Consider the following 19,737-nt stretch of genomic DNA (forward strand, 5'->3'; position numbering starts at 1 on the left):
AATGTTTCAAGTTGCTCTTTATTTTCAGAATCAATTCAGCCAGAAACACACAGGAAAGCAGAGAGCAGGAGGAAGCTCAGCCCCAGGGGGAGTGCAGGTGGGGCTGGCATCCAAGGCAGCTGGCTCCTTAAGCATAGGTGGTAACATATTGGGGTCCCATGTTCCCAAAGTAGGATCGCTCCCATTCGCTCATAAGTTCAAAGTGCACAGGACGATGACAGAAGTTGCATGCAGCCACAGACACATCTTGGAGGGGCAGCCCCACCTCAGTCCAGGCCAGCAGCAGCTTCTCTGAAAGGGAAGAAGAAAAGAGGGAAATAATTGGTTAGACTTGGTCTTCTAAAACCTGTGTTGCTACAAATGCGCTAAGGTCTTGTCTCCCTCGATCCTTTGAGGTAACTTGGGTCCAGAAGTACATTTACTTGTCTGCTTCAGTATGACCCACGAATGCTACCATTTGTCTGTGGGTCCTAGGATGTATAAATGACAGGAAATCATGCCTGTGACAAGATTTAAAACCATGCTGTGCTAGCCTGTATCTCTCCCTACATAAAGAACATGTGTAGGCCCAACAGTGAATCTCTCTGCTTAGAAAATCCTGACCTGATAAAGACAACACTAAAAGGAATCATACTGTCCTACCAGTGTTGTGAGACAGGGTAGGGCGCATTCCTGGGGTGTGCAGGGACCTAGAGGAGGGAACAGAAGCTGCTGTGGGAAGCACTTCAGGTGTGTGACTGGTTTTTGTTTTTAACCCCTTTTCTGCTCATCCCTTGCTGGTATGATCTGGTCTTGTGTTCTTAACACCATCTGTGTGCAGATGACTCTGAATTTTTTACTTCCAGCTTTCCCAGAACTCTGTCTCAGTTTCCAGATTTGTATGTCCAATAGCGTCTCTGCTTAGCTAATTTGCTGTGTCTAACACCGCTCATTTTTTCTGCCACTTACCTATGGGACTCCATCCACACCCATCTTTTGTTTCCCAAAGATAAAGGGAATATTTTTATCTTTGGGTATTTGCCTTGGACTGTTCTCTGAGATGTCTGTTAGGTACTTAACCAGCTAACCTCATTGTCTCCTTCAGATCTTCTCTCCAGTGTCACCTTAATGCTTTTCTACTCTTGCCATTCCGTGTATATGGTCCTCCTCCAAGCCAGTACCTGCCTATAGCACTTCTTGTTCCCCCTTTCTGCTTTTTGCTTTCCCTTAACACTTCAAACTAGAATGCTAATTGATTTTTTTAAAGTTGTTACTTCTACTAGAATTAAGCTTAATTCTAGTAAAAAAGGGTTCTGTGTTTTGCCTATTCCTCGGTCTCAAGCACAGTGTCCAGCCCATAATTAGAACATGATAGATGTCTATTGAAAGGATGAGTTAAGACTAGAAGATGAAGGGAAGTAAGCCAGAGGGGATAATGAATGATGAAGTCAAGAGAGCAAAGCACAAGGAGAGAACTTGAATTGATTGGATACACTTGGAGAAACAAAATGCCTGTGGCAGGCCAGGACACAGACAGTACCAGGTGGAAAGCACAGAATGTCATACTAGGGAGCTTCAACTTTGTTGTATAATCTAGGGGTCTCTACAAATTTGGGGCTAAACATCTTTATTAGTATAAATGGTTTAGCATGTACTTCTAGCCTACATTTATCTATATATTATGTACATTTGTCATCATTTCGCACATTAAACTCTGATATATTTTCTCAGATGGTGGATCATCTTTTCTTAAAGATTATTTACTATACATATGGTGTCCTGCTTACATGCATGCCTGCATGTCACAAGAAGGAATCAGATCCCATTACAGATGGTTATGATCTACTATGTGGTTGCTGGGAATTGAACTCAGGACCTTTGGAAGAGCAGCCTTAACCTCTAAACCGTCTTTCTAGCCCTGTACCTTGAGTACCTTATCTCAGAAGAATGTGGCAGGCAGTGAAGAGGTTTAGGAAATGGAGCAATATTGTTGAGTTTTAGAAAATTTCCTCTGCTGGTTAGTGTGAGAACATTTTAGAAGGGGGAAAGAGAAGCAAGAAAATGAGGGGGAAATATGGATGTATTTTCAAGAAACTGCAGCAGAGAAATGAGACTATATTTGAAAGAAGTTGAGGAGAAGAGGTGCAGGATTTCAGGATGAGTTGGCTGTGGGAACAAGGGACTGGGGGAGTGGTGGGAGATGTCTCTAGTATATCTTTCCTGCAGATGTGAACACTCAGACACCTAAGCACCAAGAGCTCTATAACCAAATCCTAGAGCTATAGAAGAGATTGAACACAAAGGCCCAAGGGTTTGAACCACCCATTCCTACAAGCCTAGTAGCTCTAACCATGGAGATGAGAGTCAGAAAGAACCCCTAGTGCCTATGTGACCATGGGCCAATAACTGTTTTTAAGCTTCAATTTGTACATAATACAAAATGAAAATTATAAAAGTATCTGTATTATGTGAATTAAATGGGTTAGCACATTTAAAATAGTGCTTGGCATGTGGTAAGGAATGGATATTAGGCAGCTTTATTTGTTTTATTGATGTTTTTAAATGAATGAATGGATTGACCTAACTATCTTCCTCAAATTATGCTGCATAGTCTGCCCTCTGCTTTCCTATCTAATCACTACTCCCAGAATTCCTTTATTCTAGGATCTTGGCACTATATCCACATGTAGTTCAATGTGGATCACAAAGACTTGCTCACCTATAAATCCTTTGTACTTTATACTTCATAGCCACTCAGTTCATCATATTAGACTAGTACCATCTGTATCTGTTTCCTCTGCCAATCATTATATGGCTGTGTACATATATTTATTTTATGCCAGAGTCTTAGAATAAACACCTGCTGTGTTCCAGGTTCTATGTTAAAAAATATACCTTGACAACATATATGTATATAAACATGAAAAGAACAGCTTATATTTTATGTGTATATACACACACATACACACATATATATATATATATATATATATATATATATATACACACACACACACATGTATTGATGAAAAACAGGCCATGAATTTGAAGGAGAGCAGGGACGGGTATATGGGAGGGATTGCAGGGAGAAGAGGGACGGGAGAAATACTGTAATTAAATTACAATCTCAAAAATGATTCTAAAAGAAATACAATAAACATTGGGTGAATTCACCAAATTGACATCTTTTAGGGTAAAACCCAAACTCCCCAGGTCAAGTCTACAGGCTTCTAAGATTTATTTATGTTGTCTTTGTCGCTCATAGATGACACCCACTCCTCTTTCTGTCCTCTAGTCCAGTAATTCTTCTGGAACTGCTGGAATTCCTTGAACTCCTGATTCCCCTTCTTCCACCTCCAAAGTGCTGGGATTTTAGGCATGCGCAACCGCACTCAGCTGTTACTTGTTCTTCACAAGTAGCTGCTCCTCACCTTTATCCTTACCTTTTTCTTTGTGTTCTTTCCTCTTCTAGGAGCACCTCGTATTAACTTTCTTTTCTTGTTCCAGAACCTAGTAAGGTTCAGCCCAGAGGTCCCTTCCCCTAGGAAGCCTATCTTGAATTCTAAAGGTGAAGGTTAGGCCCCTCCTCTCTATTCCCACAGTTTCCCCAGGTACTGTTGTTGTTAATTTTTATCTCACCTCATATCATTGTATCCTCTATTGTTTCTGTCTCTGTGATCACTCCAGCTAAACTAGAGCCCAGGGAGTCTACGGGCTGTTTCTCAATCATTTATGACCCTGGTATATCACCTGACATACAACAGATGTTTCAAGAAAGATCTTCCAAATTGAATGGAATTTATTCTCCCAGCTTTTTTGGATCCTGGGGTTTATGGGTAAGAAAATATAGACACCCATGCCGAGGACTTACCCACAAAGTTTTCCATCATCTGAGGGCTGTGGTGGGGGGAGGGGGCCAAGCGCAGTAGCTCCTCACCACGAGGCACAGTTGGGTAGTTGATGGCCTGCACATAGATGCTGTGCTTGGAGAGCAGAAGATCACAGATCTTGCTGTTGAGTGCTGCATTACCTACCTGGACTCAAAAGAAAGGGCTTTCAGTACCTCTTACCCTGGGGCCACCATTGCACACTAGCTTTATTAAGCAGGCAGAGGAACCAGATTAAGGAGCACCACTGAATTTGGGGACAGATTGTTTTGCATAAAGGGCTTGGGCCTGCAATGAGATGCGAAGGAGGGATAGAGCTGCCATCTTGTCTTGATGCTATTTGTACAGCAAGAACATTGGTTAACTTGGGGTGGTTGGAAAGCCAGGGCAGTTCTGAGTTGCTGTCACTAGTTTAATTTAAACACTAGATAGTTAGAACTACTTGGCTCTCTGTATTTGTGTTCTTTGTTTAAGTATGCAACCAGTCTCAGATAGAATTTAAATATCTTTAATGTATAAACTCTTCTTTTTGATACACTTTAACTACTAAGTCGTTTTTATTTGAATTTGGTATTATTGGTTATCTAGAGATGATTAAATGTATATTGGAGTGCTGAATAGATTATATAGAAATGTAACATTTTTTTGTATAGCTGAATATGAGCATTTATGGATTTTGATATGGGCCATGGACAGAGCTGGAGCCAAGCCTCCATGGATACTGAGAGATTACTATTCTTTCTTTCTCATCCAGAAAATTGTTGTAAGAAGCATCTTTCCCACACCCGGATTTACCAGGCTCACAGAAATATATGCCATTTAAGAAAGGAATAGGACTTGATTTTAGAAGTGAGAAGTAACATTTAAACAGAGCTAGTGATCTAGAGCACCAGCTGTTTCTGTGGTTGTTCATTGTATTGTTTTGACCTCAACTTGTTAATAACAAGTAGGTTTTAACAGTATAATCAGGTATGACAGAAACCTGATCAAATTGATAGCCTTTACTTCATATTGTATGTTCTAATGTTTTCTATTCCCCCCATGTTTATAGGCTAAATATAACCCACTAAACTGATTTTGTAACCCACTAATAATTTTTAGAAACAATTTGAAAACCACCAATATATAAGCTCAATATTGTGAAGGTCAGAGTGGTTTAGTAATAGTGGGGCAATGGTTGCTATTGAAATGACAGGTTAATTAATCTATAATGGCTGATCTTTCAAATCAGGGGCCAAAGGTGACAATAAATTGTGTGTGTGTGTGTGTGTGTGTGTGTGTGTGTATCATAGTGATGACTGAAGGAGCAATTATCAGTTTGTTGCAGATGTGAAGGTTCCAAGAACAGGGAGGTGGGAAAGGAAGTGGGGAAAGGTGGAGTTCTTACCCTGATGGGGATGATGTGGCTGGGACAGGGGATAACAGGAAAGCCCCTGTCCATTAGTAGCTGGCGCATGTGTTTGACATTGCGCTGGTGTGCCCGCCTCAGGGCTTGACCCTCCTCTCCCTTGAGTAGGCGCACAGATTCTAGAGCCCCAGAGAGCACCATGGGAGGCAGTGAAGTGGTAAAGATGAAGCCTGCAGCGTAGGAGCGCACCATGTCCACCAAGTCCCGAGTGCTGGCTATATAGCCACCGACGCAGCCAAAGGCCTTGCCTGCAAAGAAGCAATATTCAGTCCCCAGAGGGGCAGGATCATGCCCCTGGTAACACAGGCAGGTACACTAGAAGCTGGGGCTTCAGACTAGCTTCCCAGTCCTCTGCACATCTCTCCTGTCCATGTTAGAGCCTTGCTTCTGTGGTTCTGAGATAGGACTGTCACATACTGCCATGTGTGATGACTAGATAGGCAGGAGCAGGGTGGGGACTGTTACTAGGTTAGGGCCTGGAGAGTAACTAAGATGAGGCTTGGAGCTGGGTGTGGAGGAAAACAGTTTTCTTATTTTGGTTGAACCCAGCTGTTTTGTCCGGGTCAGGAGCCTTTTAGAAAAACGTTTCTAGACTTTCTTGGTGACTCTGCATTGAGATGGGAAAGAGATGATTTGGTAGGATAAAAGCCTGGGGTTTTAATGAAGAATTTTATGTCATTTCTATAATCCTTAACAGATATTAATGCCAAGGTGGGGTCCTGGGAAGATTTGAAGGAAAGGGGGGAAAGAAGGAGGAAATGTTGAAATTATAATCTTTTTATAATTATAAATAAAAGTGGTTCATGTCAAGTTAAAAAAAAAAGCCTGGGGTTATAAATTCTTTCCAAACAACTGTACATAAGGGAAGCTTTTATATACAAGTGTTTGCTCACTGCTGGCTAGCTTTATGTCAACTTGATGCAAGCAAGAGTCATCTGAGAGGAGGGAAATGTGTAAGACTGGGCTGCAGGAAAGCCTGCAGAGCATTTTTATAATTAGTGATTGATGTGGGACGTCCCACACCTCTTGTGGGCTATGTTACTGTGTTCTATAAGGAAGCAGGCTGAACAAACCAAGAGGAGTAAGCCAGTAACCAACATCCCCTCTATGGTCTCTGAATCAACTCCTGCCTCCAGGTTCTTACCTGGTTTGAGTTCATGCCTTAGCTTCCCTTGGTGGGCTTGTGATACAGGATATGTAAGCCAAGTAAGCCCTTTCCTCCCCAAGTTGCTTCTGACTATATTTCATCATAGTAATATTAACCTTATCTAAGATACTCACCAAGAGTTCCAGAGATGATATCAAGCTTGTGCATAATTCCATCACGCTCCCCTATACCTGCACCCCGGGTTCCATACAGTCCTACAGCATGGACTTCATCTACGAAGGTCAGGGCCCCATACTGGTGGGCCACATCACACAATTCCTCCAGAGGACAGATGGCACCTGAGAAAAGTCGAGGCAAAGGAGTAGGAAGTCATAACCCTTCCCTAGCTCCATTTCTTGTGTTCTTCTCACTTAAGCTTACTTTGGCTTAGAAAAAGGTGTTGTCAATATGTATTCACTGATAAGTGGATATTAGCCCAAAACTTAGGATACCCAAGATATAAGATACAATTTGCTAAACGCATGAAACTCAAGAAGAATGAAGACCAAAGTGTGGACACTGTGCACCTTCTTAGAATTGGGAACAAAACACCCAGGGAAGGAGTTACAGAGACAAAGTTCGTAGCTGTGAGGAAAGGATGGACCATTTAGAGACTGCCGTATCCAGGGATCCATCCCATAATCAGCTTCTAAACGCTGACACCATTGCATACACTAGCAAGATTTTGCTGAAAGGACCCAAATATAGCTGTCTCTTGTGAGACGATGCCGGGGCCTAGCAAACACAGGAGTGGATGTTCACAGTCAGCTATTGGATGTATCACAGGGCTCCCAATGGAGAAGCTAGAGAAAGTACCCAAGGAGCTAAAGGGATCTGCAACCCTATTGTTGGAACAACATGATGTACTAACCAGAACCCTGGAGCTCTTGTCTCTAGCTGCATATGTATCGAAAGATGGCCTAGTCGGCCATCAATGGAAAGAGAGGCCCATTGGACTTGCAAACTTTATATGCCCCAATATAGGGGAATGCCAGGGCCAAAAGAATGGGAATGGGTGGGTAGGGAAGTGGGGGGCGCTATGGGGGACTTTTGGGATAGTATTGGAAATGTAATTGAGGAAAATATGTAATAAAAATATTAAAAAAAAAAGAAAAAGGTGTTGTACACAAGGAGGCAGGTGTCTGCCATCATTTGGGAGTATTCCAAACACAACCTCATGAGCCACACCCACACCCCAATTCTTTGTGTTTGTCTTCTCCCTGACCCTTTGCATTTCCTCGTCTCGTCATTATTTTTAATTCATTCTGACAACTTCATTACTGTTGTTTTCAAACTCTCTGCTGCCATTATGGGTTAGTACATTTCTATCTAGAGGTAGCAGTTGTCTATTTGATACCTGTGTTTAATGTGAAAAATGTCACTGTCTGCTCTAGCTTAATACAATCCTCACTTCTGAGCCACTCAACCCCATTGGGCAGGAACAACTGATAAGCCATCCATATTTTTACACTCCCCTGGCCCTCTTTGTTTCTATCTGTTTTGGATTTCTGTCACTGTCTTCTTTTTGTACTCATATCCTTGTTGTGTCTATTTTTCTCTCTCCTTTTCTTCTCCACCTCCTCTTTTCTGATCTGTTTTCTCAGTGTATTCCTTTCTTCATGCTTTCTCTGTACCTTTGGGTCTCATCCCAGGATTCTTTGCGGGTTTGCATTATTGACTTTCCTGAAAGTGTCTCTGGAAGGGTGGTTTGTCTTTGAGGAAGCTCTCCATCAGGCTCAGTCCCAGCAACTTAGAAGCTATTTCATAATCTATACCTATTTACAGTTTTCCATGCTATTTGAGATGTCATCCGAATTACCTTTGTGGCCATTGTTAATAGTCTAAGACACTATCCCTCCACCCCCTAGAAATTGCTGAGTTAAAGAGAGTTGTAATACAGAAGAAACTTCTTGGGATGGAAATAGGGGCCCTAGACCAGGAATAAAGACTGGGGTTGGGGGAAGGAGAAATCCATCTCTAGAATTGACCGATGAGGTAGTTTCCACAAAAACAAACAAACAAACAAGGAGCAGTTCATTTACAGGTATAACTAGTGTGATTGCAGGCTATAATTCCCACTAGAAAAATTTTAATAGCTGTGCCATCTTAAAAATACGCAAATGTACTGGTTCTTTATGATTGTAGAAATATGCTAGTAGACATGACAGTGAATTCCCATGTACATTAATTCATTTATTGCTCAGGGCTAGTCTATTATTATTACCTGCACTTTGCAAATAAGCGAACCACAACACAAAGCAACTTAAAAATCTCACACAAGGAGCTGGTGAAAAGGCCGAGCCAGGGAGAGAGCCTAATGAGCAGCCTAGTGACCTGAGGTAGATCTTCAGAACCAAAATGGAAGAAGTGAACTGACGCGGCAGTTATCCTCTGTTCATGGCCACCCACGTACACATCATATATAACAATAATAATTATTCTTTTAAAATTTGCTCAAGCTAATAAATGCTTATGATAGCATTTGAAGGTGAGCCATTTGTGATTGCACGGTGTTTATGATGCTTGTGGCTATAAATTGGGGAATACTAAGGGTCCTCCATTGTTTCAGTTGGAAAAGTGGCACCTCAAAAGGAGATGAGGACCTCTTCCTTTAAATAAAGCTGGAAACAGATCCCTAAACCACCTTACTTCTGGTGCACAGAACCAATAATAGACAGCTCTAGACCTTATTTCACTTGTTATAAGAAAGGAAGCAGGAGAAGAATATATAATATATATTATATGTATGTCTATATATAAAAAATTCTGTTAAAATATAATAAATGCAATAACTTTGATCACCTATAATTCTACAGCCAGACATTTTACCCTGAAGAAAACTGAGGCCCAGAGAATTTGAGAATTTCCATGGTTGCACAGATAATATGTATTGAGGATGGGATTTTTTTTTATTTTTAAAAGACTGGTTTTATTTTTGAGGACTATTCAACAGAATCTATACATGGTGGACACAGCCTAAAATAGTGGCCCTCTGACCCCTGAGCATGTGCTGTGGGTACATGAGCCAGACAGTATAACAGGATGAAGCAGCCTTAAACACAGGGGCTACATCACTGTGGAGTGAGGGGCTGGCTGAGTGGCTTGTATGTCTTCCCCCAGGCCAAGCTTCCTGGGAGCTGGAGGCCCCCATGACTCAAATTCCAACTCAGCCATGCCAGCATTTTGCTTGCCTCCAACAACTAGGTAGCATCCACTTGGCTGTTCTCTATGAGCAACTTTAGGCTCAAATTGTTTTTCATAGAGGATGGGATTTAAATCCACATCTGCCAGACTTGAGAACCTTTTGTGACTGTAGGGCTTCCATGGGCCATGGAACCCTAAGCAAGAGTTTATAAAATTTGCCACTGTAAAGACCAGACATTACCACAACCAATTTGCATATCATTACTTATGAAAAGCGTGCCATGCAAGGAAATAGAGTTTTATATCCTAGTATGAGAATAATCATTTTGCTATCAACTGAATGGGGGAGTAAGACAAACTCTGTTCTCTCTGGGATTTAGCTGCTTTATGTGTAAGAGTATAGTAGCGGCCTCTCCTTTGGAGTTTACTACTGGGTGACTTTTTGACTCCACTTGTTTATGTCTCAGTTTCCTCATGCAATCATCATCATCATACCTACTTAATAGAATTAATTATAATAAATAATAATAATACCTACCACTACTAATAGAACCTACTGCATAGAATCATCAAGAGAATTTAGTGTTTTAAAATATATAAACTGTGAATAAGTACATAGCACACTAATAGTTGCTTTTATCATTGTGTTTATCATGAGATGTCAGTACTAGTAAACATGTTCTTGAATACATGTATACTTACCATCCATGGAATGAACAGTCTCAAAAGCCACAATTTTTGGTGTCTTGGGATCAGACTTCTCAAGAAGTTTCTTCAGGTGGCCTGGGTCATTGTGTCTGAAGACAAACTTGGCTGCACCACTGTTGCGAATGCCTTGGATCATAGAGGCATGATTGCCTGCATCTGAGTAGATCTCACACCCTGAGGAAACAGATGTGTAATTCTTCAGCTTCTATCTCGGCCTGCTTTACCTTCTGAGACTGACCTGGCAAAGGAAAGGAAAGCTACCTACTTCCTTTCCCCTCTGATGAGCTGGTCTTTTTCGTCCTCCTTTGGAAACGTTTGTGACACATCTCTTCTGCCCTTGTAACTCCCCTGCCCAGGACCTCCCTCCAAGGATGCCTAACTGCTGCCTCTGACTTTCTTGGGGGAGGAGAAATTCAGTTCCCAGGAACCTTGAGTTTGTCAATGACAGGTTTTAGTTTTATTCTCCATACTTGGGAAAATCAAAGGTTGGAAAAGGATTAATCTCATAGAATGCTTCTAGACTTGGACAGATGCTAGATTCTCCCTGGTCTACCTGACACTTCACCTTTTCCAGGTAGCACCCAAATGTTTATAATATCAGGGATGGATGCTTATCAGGTTTCACTGTTGAGATTATAAGATCATGACAGTCACAGCAAAAGGAGCAGACAATAGCCACTTTATTGCACAGGGAAGAAAGCTAAGCATCAGAAAATGGTTTCCTCTAGGATAGGAAGAATGCAGGGATTTTTACTGGGTCATACAGGGAGGGTAGGGAAGTAGGGAATGTGGAAGAACCCCCAAATTTCACAGATATCAAGGAATAACTGTAGCCTTCAATAAAGTAAGGGATAGCTTCTCTTTGAGAAAAATGAGTCACGTTTTCTTCCACAACTTGGCTTGTCTAGCTGTAAGTTCCTTGAGATCAAAGCCCGTGTCTTTTTATCTTTATATCCCTTCTTCACAGTATAAGGCACAGATATTAATAAGGAAACGTTTTTTAATGAGTAAATGAATAAACAAGTGACTAATGTATAAATGAATGAAAGAGTAAGAGAGGAATGGCAAAAGATGAGATTTAAAAGATACCCGTGTAACAGAATTCAGGTTTTTGTTTTGTTTCAATTTTTTTTTCTTTGAGTTAGGATCTCATTGAGTAGCCTGTAATTCACTGTGTAGTACTTTGGACTCAGCCTTCCAAGTACAGTGATTACGATAAGATCTATCATGCCCATCTTAGGATTCAGATTACCTAGAAGCCATGACATGGAGTTTACATTTGGTCCTAGATATAACAGGGCTCCATTAAAGTATTTTGAACAGGGTAAAGACATGGATAGATTTGTGTAATAAAACATTGTTTTGAATGTATGACCAGTATATTATAGACGGGGAAAGAAGAAATCAAGGAAATGATGTTGGTTAGACTAGAGTGGTGGTAATATAAACGAAAAAGTGTTGGGTTCTATTGGTTGAGGAGTAAAGAACTGATCAAAAAGAAATCCTCAAGATATTAACTGTACTTAGGGGTTCTGGATGACCTAAGAAAAAGTGTTCAAGTGGTAGTGACATTTGAAGTGTGCACTGAACTAGCAGACAGCAAATACAGAGAGTTATCTCATGCATTTTGCCTTTTATAGGCGGAGGAGAGACAAGGCAAGAACTTGAGAGTGATGTAAAGGTTGATGCAGGAGACTTATTTAAGGAAAGGGAATGGCTGAAGATACAGAGGGATCAAGGGTCAGTGAGGGTGAAGGACAGACATGCATGCACACACACACACACACACACATACATTACATACATACATACAGAGAGAGAGAGAGAGAGAGAGAGAGAGAGAGAGAGAGAGAGAGAGAGAGAGAGAAGAGTGAGAGAGAGAGAGAAGAGTGAGAGGTTCCTGAGTTTGTGAGTGGATGTGGGCAATGACCAGTGCACTGGTAGAAAGAACAGTCAACAAGAAGAAGGCATGTCCTACACTATCACAGGAAGCCAAGAGTGAGATGAAAACTGGGGATGCATGGAAGCTGGCAAGTGTTTTGTGGCTCAAAGTTGAGGATAATGCTGTCTGATGTCTTCTACTTTCAGGATACTAGGAGGGGAGGACTTGGCAAAACTGTCCCAGAGACTTGAAAAGCTCTGAGTAGAGGTTGTGACATTTTAGTGGCTTCTCTCTGAGCCCAGGATTGATGTAGATGTGGAACATTGTATCCATCTGAGATTTAGACTGATGGAAGGTATATGAGGGGCCTAGAGAGTGGGACTGTGGGAAGATGGGCTCTGGTGTAAGGTGAAGGGATGCCTTTAGGCAAAAGACAGGAGATACATTTCACAGTAAAGGGAAATGAAGAATTATCTGTGCACAACTAGATTTGGTTTCATATCAATAAATAAGGAGAAGCTATCCAGTGATTTCTATATTATTCCTGTAGTAGGACATGGGTTTTATTGTAAGAGTGAAGGATGGAGGTAGAGGTTTTAGATTTAAAAAAAAGTTTTAAAAGCTCTGTAGAGACAAAAACTGTATGTGTTAGAGAAAGAATGATGAATTCGTGGTGTTAATTGTTCTGTAAGGTTAGGCTCTGGTGCTGGCCTTCAACCTAAGTATGGAAGGAGTAAAGACAGGGGGATATAACCTTGCACTGGCAAGTCTATGTGTGTCAGGCAAAAGGGATGAACAAGTGGAACAATCGAGCTCAAAACAGTGGGGGCATCCAATGAGACTGGATGCTTTATTACAGGACCCCAGCCTTGAACATGGCTCTCACCATCTCACACCTTGTGCTCACCTGGCAGAAGCTTGGCCAGTGTAAAGAGAGTAGAATCATTGGCCACAAAACAGGAGGAGAAGAGCAGAGCCGAGTCTTTCTGGTGTAGTTCAGCCAGCTCCTGTTCAAGCTCCACATGAAACTTGCTGGTACCTGAGATATTGCGAGTGCCCCCAGCTCCAGCTCCATGATTCTTCAGGGTCTCCCTGGCCCCAAGAAAGTGGAAGACAAGGAAAAACAAAACATAACATTGTTAGGCACTGAGGAAATACGAAAGCCTTCCTTAATGTGGTCAGTACTAACATAAGAGATCCTGTGTAAAGACTGTCCTTGGTGACCAAGTAGAGGAAAGAAGGAGACACGTAGAGGTATCCCGGGATGGAGGTAGAAAGTAGAAGTAATTTGAGTAGTTTGAAAAAGCTAAAGGAAACCTTCCTTTCCTCCTTCCTCCTTCTTCCATCCCTTTCTTTCTCCATCCCTTCCTCCCTCCCTCACATCATCTAAACTTTGGGTTCTAGCTCATGAAGTCAGTGAGTCTTTCTTAGTTTCTATTATCATCTGTCACATCAAACAATCATTAATCAAGCATGATATGTTGGCTGACTTAGTTCATATGTGAGGAGTAGATATACTTGAGGGGGCCTTGTACAAAAGAAGTGGCAGCAGAACCAAGGTATCCACAGCTAATATGGCTCTACATCTTTGCATGTGACCCACAGCTCATAGTCCACACTCTACTACTTACTGTATGGCCTGCAAGACACGAGGGTGTCTGCTTATGCCCAAATAGTCATTACTACACCAAACAGAAACATCCTTTGAGGCCATAGATGCCTCAGAGAAGTGTTGGGCAAAGGGGTAGGCATTAGCCCAACGATTCACAGTCTTGAACACACGGTAGGTGTGGTCCTGTTTCTTCTCCATGATCTTGTCTCTGAAAAATTGGTCATAACCGAAAGCCTGGCTTCCTGCAGGAGTAGAAATAAGAGATAAGAATAATTCAACTCAAATTGCTTCCTGGGTAATCTTTATTTTACCCATGTGTTGATTTTGTCTTTTCTCATTGTCTTCTTATCTATTCATTTATCTGCTCAACAAATGTCTTACTAGTCCTCATTCACTCTTTTCTTCTATTGTTTAATGTGATATGTGTCTATGACCCTGTGTGTGCATACATGCAGGTGGGTTGATGCCACAGTGCATGTGTAGAATTCAGAGAACAGCCACAGATGTCAGTCTCTATTTCTATATTAGAGAAGAGGGTTTCTTGTTCACTGTGGTGTACTGCAGACAAGCTGGCCCTTCAGCTTCCGGGAAATTTTCTCTTCTATACCTTCTGTCTCTCAGTTGGAGCACACTGAGATTATCAACACTCGTACTATATCTGGCTTTTATATGGATTCTAAGGACTCAAACTCAGGCTGTTGGGCTTATACAGCAAGCATTTGATCCACTGAGCCATCTCCCCAACCCTGGTTCACATTATCTCTCTGCTTTTTTATTCAGCTATCCCGCGGTTTACTCATTAACTCAGTAATACATTCAGAAATTTAGTCAGGCTTTCTATGCTTAGCGTGGCCTCATCCTTCTTTCCAGAGTAAGTGTGGAAGATGCCTTACAGGAGTTACCACTTCAGTCCCAGAGAAAGGAACATTGCTAGACCTAGTTTCTAGCTGTGTCTCTTTTCACCCAATAGTTATTTCTATGATCCTGAGCCAGAAATGAATCCTCTCTACTGAGAAAATTAAACACCAAAAATCCCACAAATCATCTAATTGGTAAATGGGCTGATGAAGCAAAGAGACTCAAAAGAAAAGTTCAGATGGACACTGAATATTTTACATCCTTAGCTATCAGGGAAATGTAGATTCACTTCAGTCAGAATGACTATTGTCAAGAAAACAAATGACAACCAATTCTGGTGAGCATGTGAGCAAAGAGGAAATCTTTTACACCAAGGGTGGTACAGCAAGTATGGAAATCAGTGAGGAAGTTCTTCCAAAAAATAATAGAGGTGATAGAGATAACTCAGCAGTGCATGCTGTTCTTGTACAGGGCCTGAATTTGGTTCAGCACCCACATCAAGTCGGCTCACAATTGCCTGTAACTCTAGCTCCAGGGCATTCAACACATCTGATCTCTAAGGGCATTAACACACATACGCACACACACATACACACACACACACATAATTTTAAAATGATAAAACTTTTCAAAAGAATCAATTAAAAAGAAAAGACCAAATATTTGAATTATCTCTCCTGAGCATATCCCCAAATGATTCCAAGTCAACATACAACAAAGAAACTTACACATCCATCTTTATAGCTACACTCTGCATAATAGCTTGGAAATCGAACCAGCCTAGATGTCTATAAACAAATGAATGCATAATAAAGATGTGGTGCATATAAAACAATATAATGTTGTGCAGCTATAAACAATGAAAGCCTGGCATTTTCTGGAAAACTGTTAGAGCTGGAAATCATTATGTTAAACAATTTGAGCCAGGCAGAATGACAGATATTATATGTGTTCTTTCATATATATATAGATATAGATATATATACACACATATATATGGCTTAAATTTTAAACTGTGCATTGTGTATGTATTTGTGCATGTGTGTTTATAGGTCAAAAAATAGAAAAGGGAATATATGTAATAGGAACAGCAAAAGGAGAGGGCTAACTAGGAAATGAAGGGGAGCCAGAGGACAGAGGAAGAAATGAGAATAAAATATAATAACACATATGTGTGGTGATGCCTTGTGAAACCCATTACTTTGGATGCCAACCAAACAATTTAAGGTCAAAATATGGTTTTAAAATAATCCTTTTATGTTTTAATGTCCCTGTATGTAGAATGGTACTTAGAATTCTTTTCTTGCTGAGGTGTGAAAAACTAAGGACAACAGTGATAATTGAGATGGAGTAATTAGAGTATCATCAGAAACATAATAATAATAGTGGCTGTGATTAAAACTAGCTAGTATCTTGTTATATTCTTGTGCCTGGTATTAAGGAATTCCCAATACATATAAAACCTACTTCCAGGACCCTTAAAGATGCTATTTTTTTTTGTTTCTCATGGCAACCTTATATGGAGAATTCTGTTACTATCTGTTTATGACAGATGAAGTGACTGGGGCATGAAAAGAATGGCTAGCTGGACCAAGGTCTTATAGCAAATTAATGCTCAGCAAGGAAGTGAGTGATACATTTGATGTAGATAATGAAAAAGGTAAAACCATTGGATTTTCTTTGGGTATATTCATGTAGATGTAAAGCTAACATGCAGTCTAAACCGGAAGAATACAAAAGCCATAGAAACAACCTGAATTATTATGAATAATGCTGTATCCACACCACAGAACAGAATTTAGCCATTAATAGTGATTATGCAGCTCTGTATGGATGGACACAAAGAAATAATTAATATTAGGTCACATTTATAATTGGACAAAGCAGACAGTGATTATGATAATGAGAGAGGATGAGAAATTCTCTCTTTCTGATTGTGAATGTGTGTGTGTGTGTGTGTCTGTGCCTCTGTGTATGTATAGCCAAAGGAAGATATGTCTGGGAGAAAATATAACAAAAAGTCAATAATAGATGGTAATTTATTCTTTATTTTCCTATATCTGTTAAAAATATTTTTTATTCCTATATTAGAAAAATGAAGCAAATTCTATTATGAAAAATAAACATAGGAGACAGGAAGGGGATTTGTGAAGGGTGAGAAACTTTGAGAGAATGTGGGAAAGAAATAGTGGAGGGAAACCTAATTTTTAACGAGACACTAGAACGAGCTGGAAACACCACATTACTGTAGATGTCGTTTCATTTTTCTTATCATAGATGACTAAGTGTTTGAGTGAAGTGAATTAATTACAGCAACACTAGCACTAAGACTTCCTTTTGCAGTCTCTTTGATTTAGAAGTCTTTGCATTGCCTCTGTTCTCCTGTGTCACACACCCTTTCAGCACCTACTGCCCTGTTTCTGTGCCCTTCATTCCCATCTTGGCAAACTCACCAGTCATGTTGTTCTGAATCAAGTGGGGAACTGCCCCTTCAGTCTGCTCCGGATCCTGGAAACTAGGAAATGAATGGCTTCGGGTGGTTGAATCCATGGTGCTCAGCAGGTCTGATAGGGAATATGGAACTCATTGGCATGAAGAGAGAAAACAAGACAGTATTTGTTGTCCTCTTTAGGTTCAGGGTAATGTATAGACATTCAAATTTAGAAAGTATGCATGACTCCTGGAGTATGTGTCTGCAAAGTAAGCATCCACTTGTGTCCCTAGTAGCAATGCCTAGAGTGTCCAGAAACCTTCTTTAAGGTGGCTTGCACTTCATTGCCTTTTAGGTAAGGTAACCAGACTATGCACCCTAGCCCCTGCACTTGGGAGTACCTATTAGTTTTCCTTTCTGAACATCATTCAATTTCAATACTTTTTTCCTTCAAAGTGGCCTGTGAAAGATGCCAATAATATGGTCATTGCTTAAGTGTAATCGTTTTGGGTGCTCAACCCAGATTGTCCTTGAACTCTGTACCCTTATAAAGATTGTTTTATTGAAAACAAAACCATCTTTGAATTTCTTCTAATAAAATTGATAATGAAAGCTACTTTGGGGGAGACAAAAGCTAATTAATGGACTATGTGTGTCAAAACTAAAGGAAGCATCTATCCTCTTCTTTTTCCTTAATACAAACACAATATGGTTTGCTTCAATTGAGATCCTAGCCTTTTGGATTCCATTTAGCCACTTGGGACAGAAGAGGGCCCATTTTAGACTGACAGCTATAAGTTATGGGGATTTGTGCATGTGTATGGCTCCCCTGCAAAAGGCTAAGACTTCCTTCCCATCATGAAATGTCTACTAGCTTTCCTTGGATTTGCCTAGCTCAAGAGTCTGATAATGTGGGCTCAATCATTAGGAATGGAGGTTGGGTAAGATGGAAGTTGACTCCAACCTGTCTTGAAAGTCTTGACATCCTCCTGGACTTCTGGAGCTGCCCTCTGCACAATCTTGCTCTTCCTGTCTTGGAGTTCTGACAGCATGAAAGGACAATGGCTCTTAGCCCAAGATGGAGAGTCTACACAAGGTAAGAGAGTAATTGCACATTCATTCTTAACATGTATTCAGCTTAGCAATGATTACTGGGACTTACTATATCCTAGAGACCCCTAGGATAGAGACTAGGAGTTAAATGAATATGGTCTCACTCATAGGGGAGTTCCTAAGCAGGGAGAAATAGCACATACACCTTGGGAACAATGGGATGAGAGGGAGGAAAGGACATATGAAACAATACAAGGTATAAGGGATGTGACCAGATAGGCTAAGAGTCTAGGCCAGGTTTACAGAAGCCATAATGTCCAAATTCAGTTTTTAACAAGAAATTTGAAGGGAGATAATACTATAGGAGAAGGTTGTATGTCAAGAGCAAAGGCAAGGGATTGTAGGACAAGAGAACAGATTTGAGCAATTTTAACATTGTTTAGCATGGATGAAGTATAGTATTTGAGTCTCTATAAATACCCTGGAATTTATAGAGTAATTTATATTTACTCTATAAATACCCTGAGTATATATATTTTTAGGTCAGTCCATTCTGCCTTGACATTTTCACATCAACTCTCCAAGCTATTAGGATATGATAAATTAAGAACTTTATCTTTATGACTCAGAAATTCCCATTTGCCAATAACCTCTTCTTACCTCCTCCAGCCTTGGTTGCCTTAAGATGGATTTGAGAACAGGTTGGTCCTTGAGTGGCCAGGATGGGGCAGCGTCCAATACTAAATAGGAACTGGTAGGTTTTAGCCACTTTACCCAGGAGGCCTGTGGGGCCCTGAGAGAGCACTGGACAGGACCGTAGCAACATAGCTGCCGCCACCATCCTGAGCCCAAAGTCCTGTAGAAATTGTGCAAGAGATGAGATTCCATCATGAGAGCCTGGCCAAAAGCCAAAAGTCATGCCTGTTTAATTCTTTGCCTTTAGTTTCCCACTCAAAGCTAGTTGTCTTCCTCAGATATCCCCTCATTATCCTTCTCAGCAAGGAGTCCTAGTGTTAAAATATGAGGGAGAAATGAGAAACACCACTAGAGAAAGTGGCAAGTTGTTACGAGAGGCCAGAAAACTTGGCTTCTTATTTACTCTGCCACCAGCTGCTCAGTGATTGTGAAGATCATTGAAGTGACTTTGTGCTGCAGAGTGACGCTGACAATCCACACCTGTAACCAACTGTCTTCCAAAGACTGCTATCCTCAAACAAATGAAGACTCCGCCCACTTATGTGGACAGATGCCATTTACAGGAGCTTCTGAGGCTAGTCCTGCTGTGTCCAGAGAATGCTCTACCAGAGATGGGAAAGGAGTTTAAAGCCAGCTGTCAACTTGAGATCCTGGAAACAGGAAAGGGCAGTCATGTGCCCTACAGGCTATGTACTACCAGGTTGGTATTTTGATATGTTTGGATTTTTTTCTTGACTTTTTGGTTAAACTCTGATAAAGAAGGGTGTACAAATAAGACCCAAAGAGGCTGGAAGATATAATCTATGTAGATCAGTAAAGGTGACAAAGGCTAAGATAGAGAAATGAAGGGGGCTGGAGAAAAGACGGAAAAAATGAACAGAAAAAGATAAGCAAATGACACATAACTCTCATTGAGTATTGGCTGAATTTTG

General features: G+C 40.8%; 1 protein-coding gene and 1 long non-coding RNA gene across 3 annotated transcripts in view; one reads left to right on the plus strand and one right to left on the minus strand.

Annotated features, from left to right (window-relative positions):
- Window positions 1-19,737, minus strand: part of Alas2 (5'-aminolevulinate synthase 2) — a 23,690-nt gene continuing 3,953 nt past the window's right edge. The window contains exons 2-11 of one of the 2 annotated variants that reach the window (XM_021153119.2): window positions 18,770-18,965; window positions 18,021-18,098; window positions 17,079-17,189; window positions 13,787-14,009; window positions 13,063-13,247; window positions 10,268-10,447; window positions 6,556-6,720; window positions 5,254-5,522; window positions 3,851-4,013; window positions 1-291 (exon numbers count right to left, since the gene is read on the minus strand). In XM_021153119.2, the coding sequence (XP_021008778.1) occupies window positions 128-291; window positions 3,851-4,013; window positions 5,254-5,522; window positions 6,556-6,720; window positions 10,268-10,447; window positions 13,063-13,247; window positions 13,787-14,009; window positions 17,079-17,189; window positions 18,021-18,098; window positions 18,770-18,950 (1,719 nt within the window). In that variant the 5' untranslated portion in view covers window positions 18,951-18,965 and the 3' untranslated portion in view covers window positions 1-127. Of the gene's footprint in view, window positions 292-3,850; window positions 4,014-5,253; window positions 5,523-6,555; window positions 6,721-10,267; window positions 10,448-13,062; window positions 13,248-13,786; window positions 14,010-17,078; window positions 17,190-18,020; window positions 18,144-18,769; window positions 18,966-19,737 lie in introns of both variants that reach the window. The other variant, XM_021153118.2, reaches the window with a different exon arrangement.
- The window catches only part of LOC147004500 (uncharacterized), a 27,572-nt gene continuing 25,909 nt past the window's right edge, over window positions 18,075-19,737 (plus strand). Inside the window, exons 1-2 of the long non-coding RNA XR_015047131.1 lie at window positions 18,075-18,152; window positions 19,220-19,505. This is a non-coding gene — a long non-coding RNA (uncharacterized LOC147004500). The remainder of the gene's footprint in view (window positions 18,153-19,219; window positions 19,506-19,737) is intronic.

This window comes from Mus caroli, unplaced genomic scaffold (genome assembly GCF_978045245.1).
Source record: "Mus caroli unplaced genomic scaffold, Mus_caroli_1 scaffold_5, whole genome shotgun sequence".
Taxonomy (NCBI): domain Eukaryota; kingdom Metazoa; phylum Chordata; class Mammalia; order Rodentia; family Muridae; genus Mus; species Mus caroli.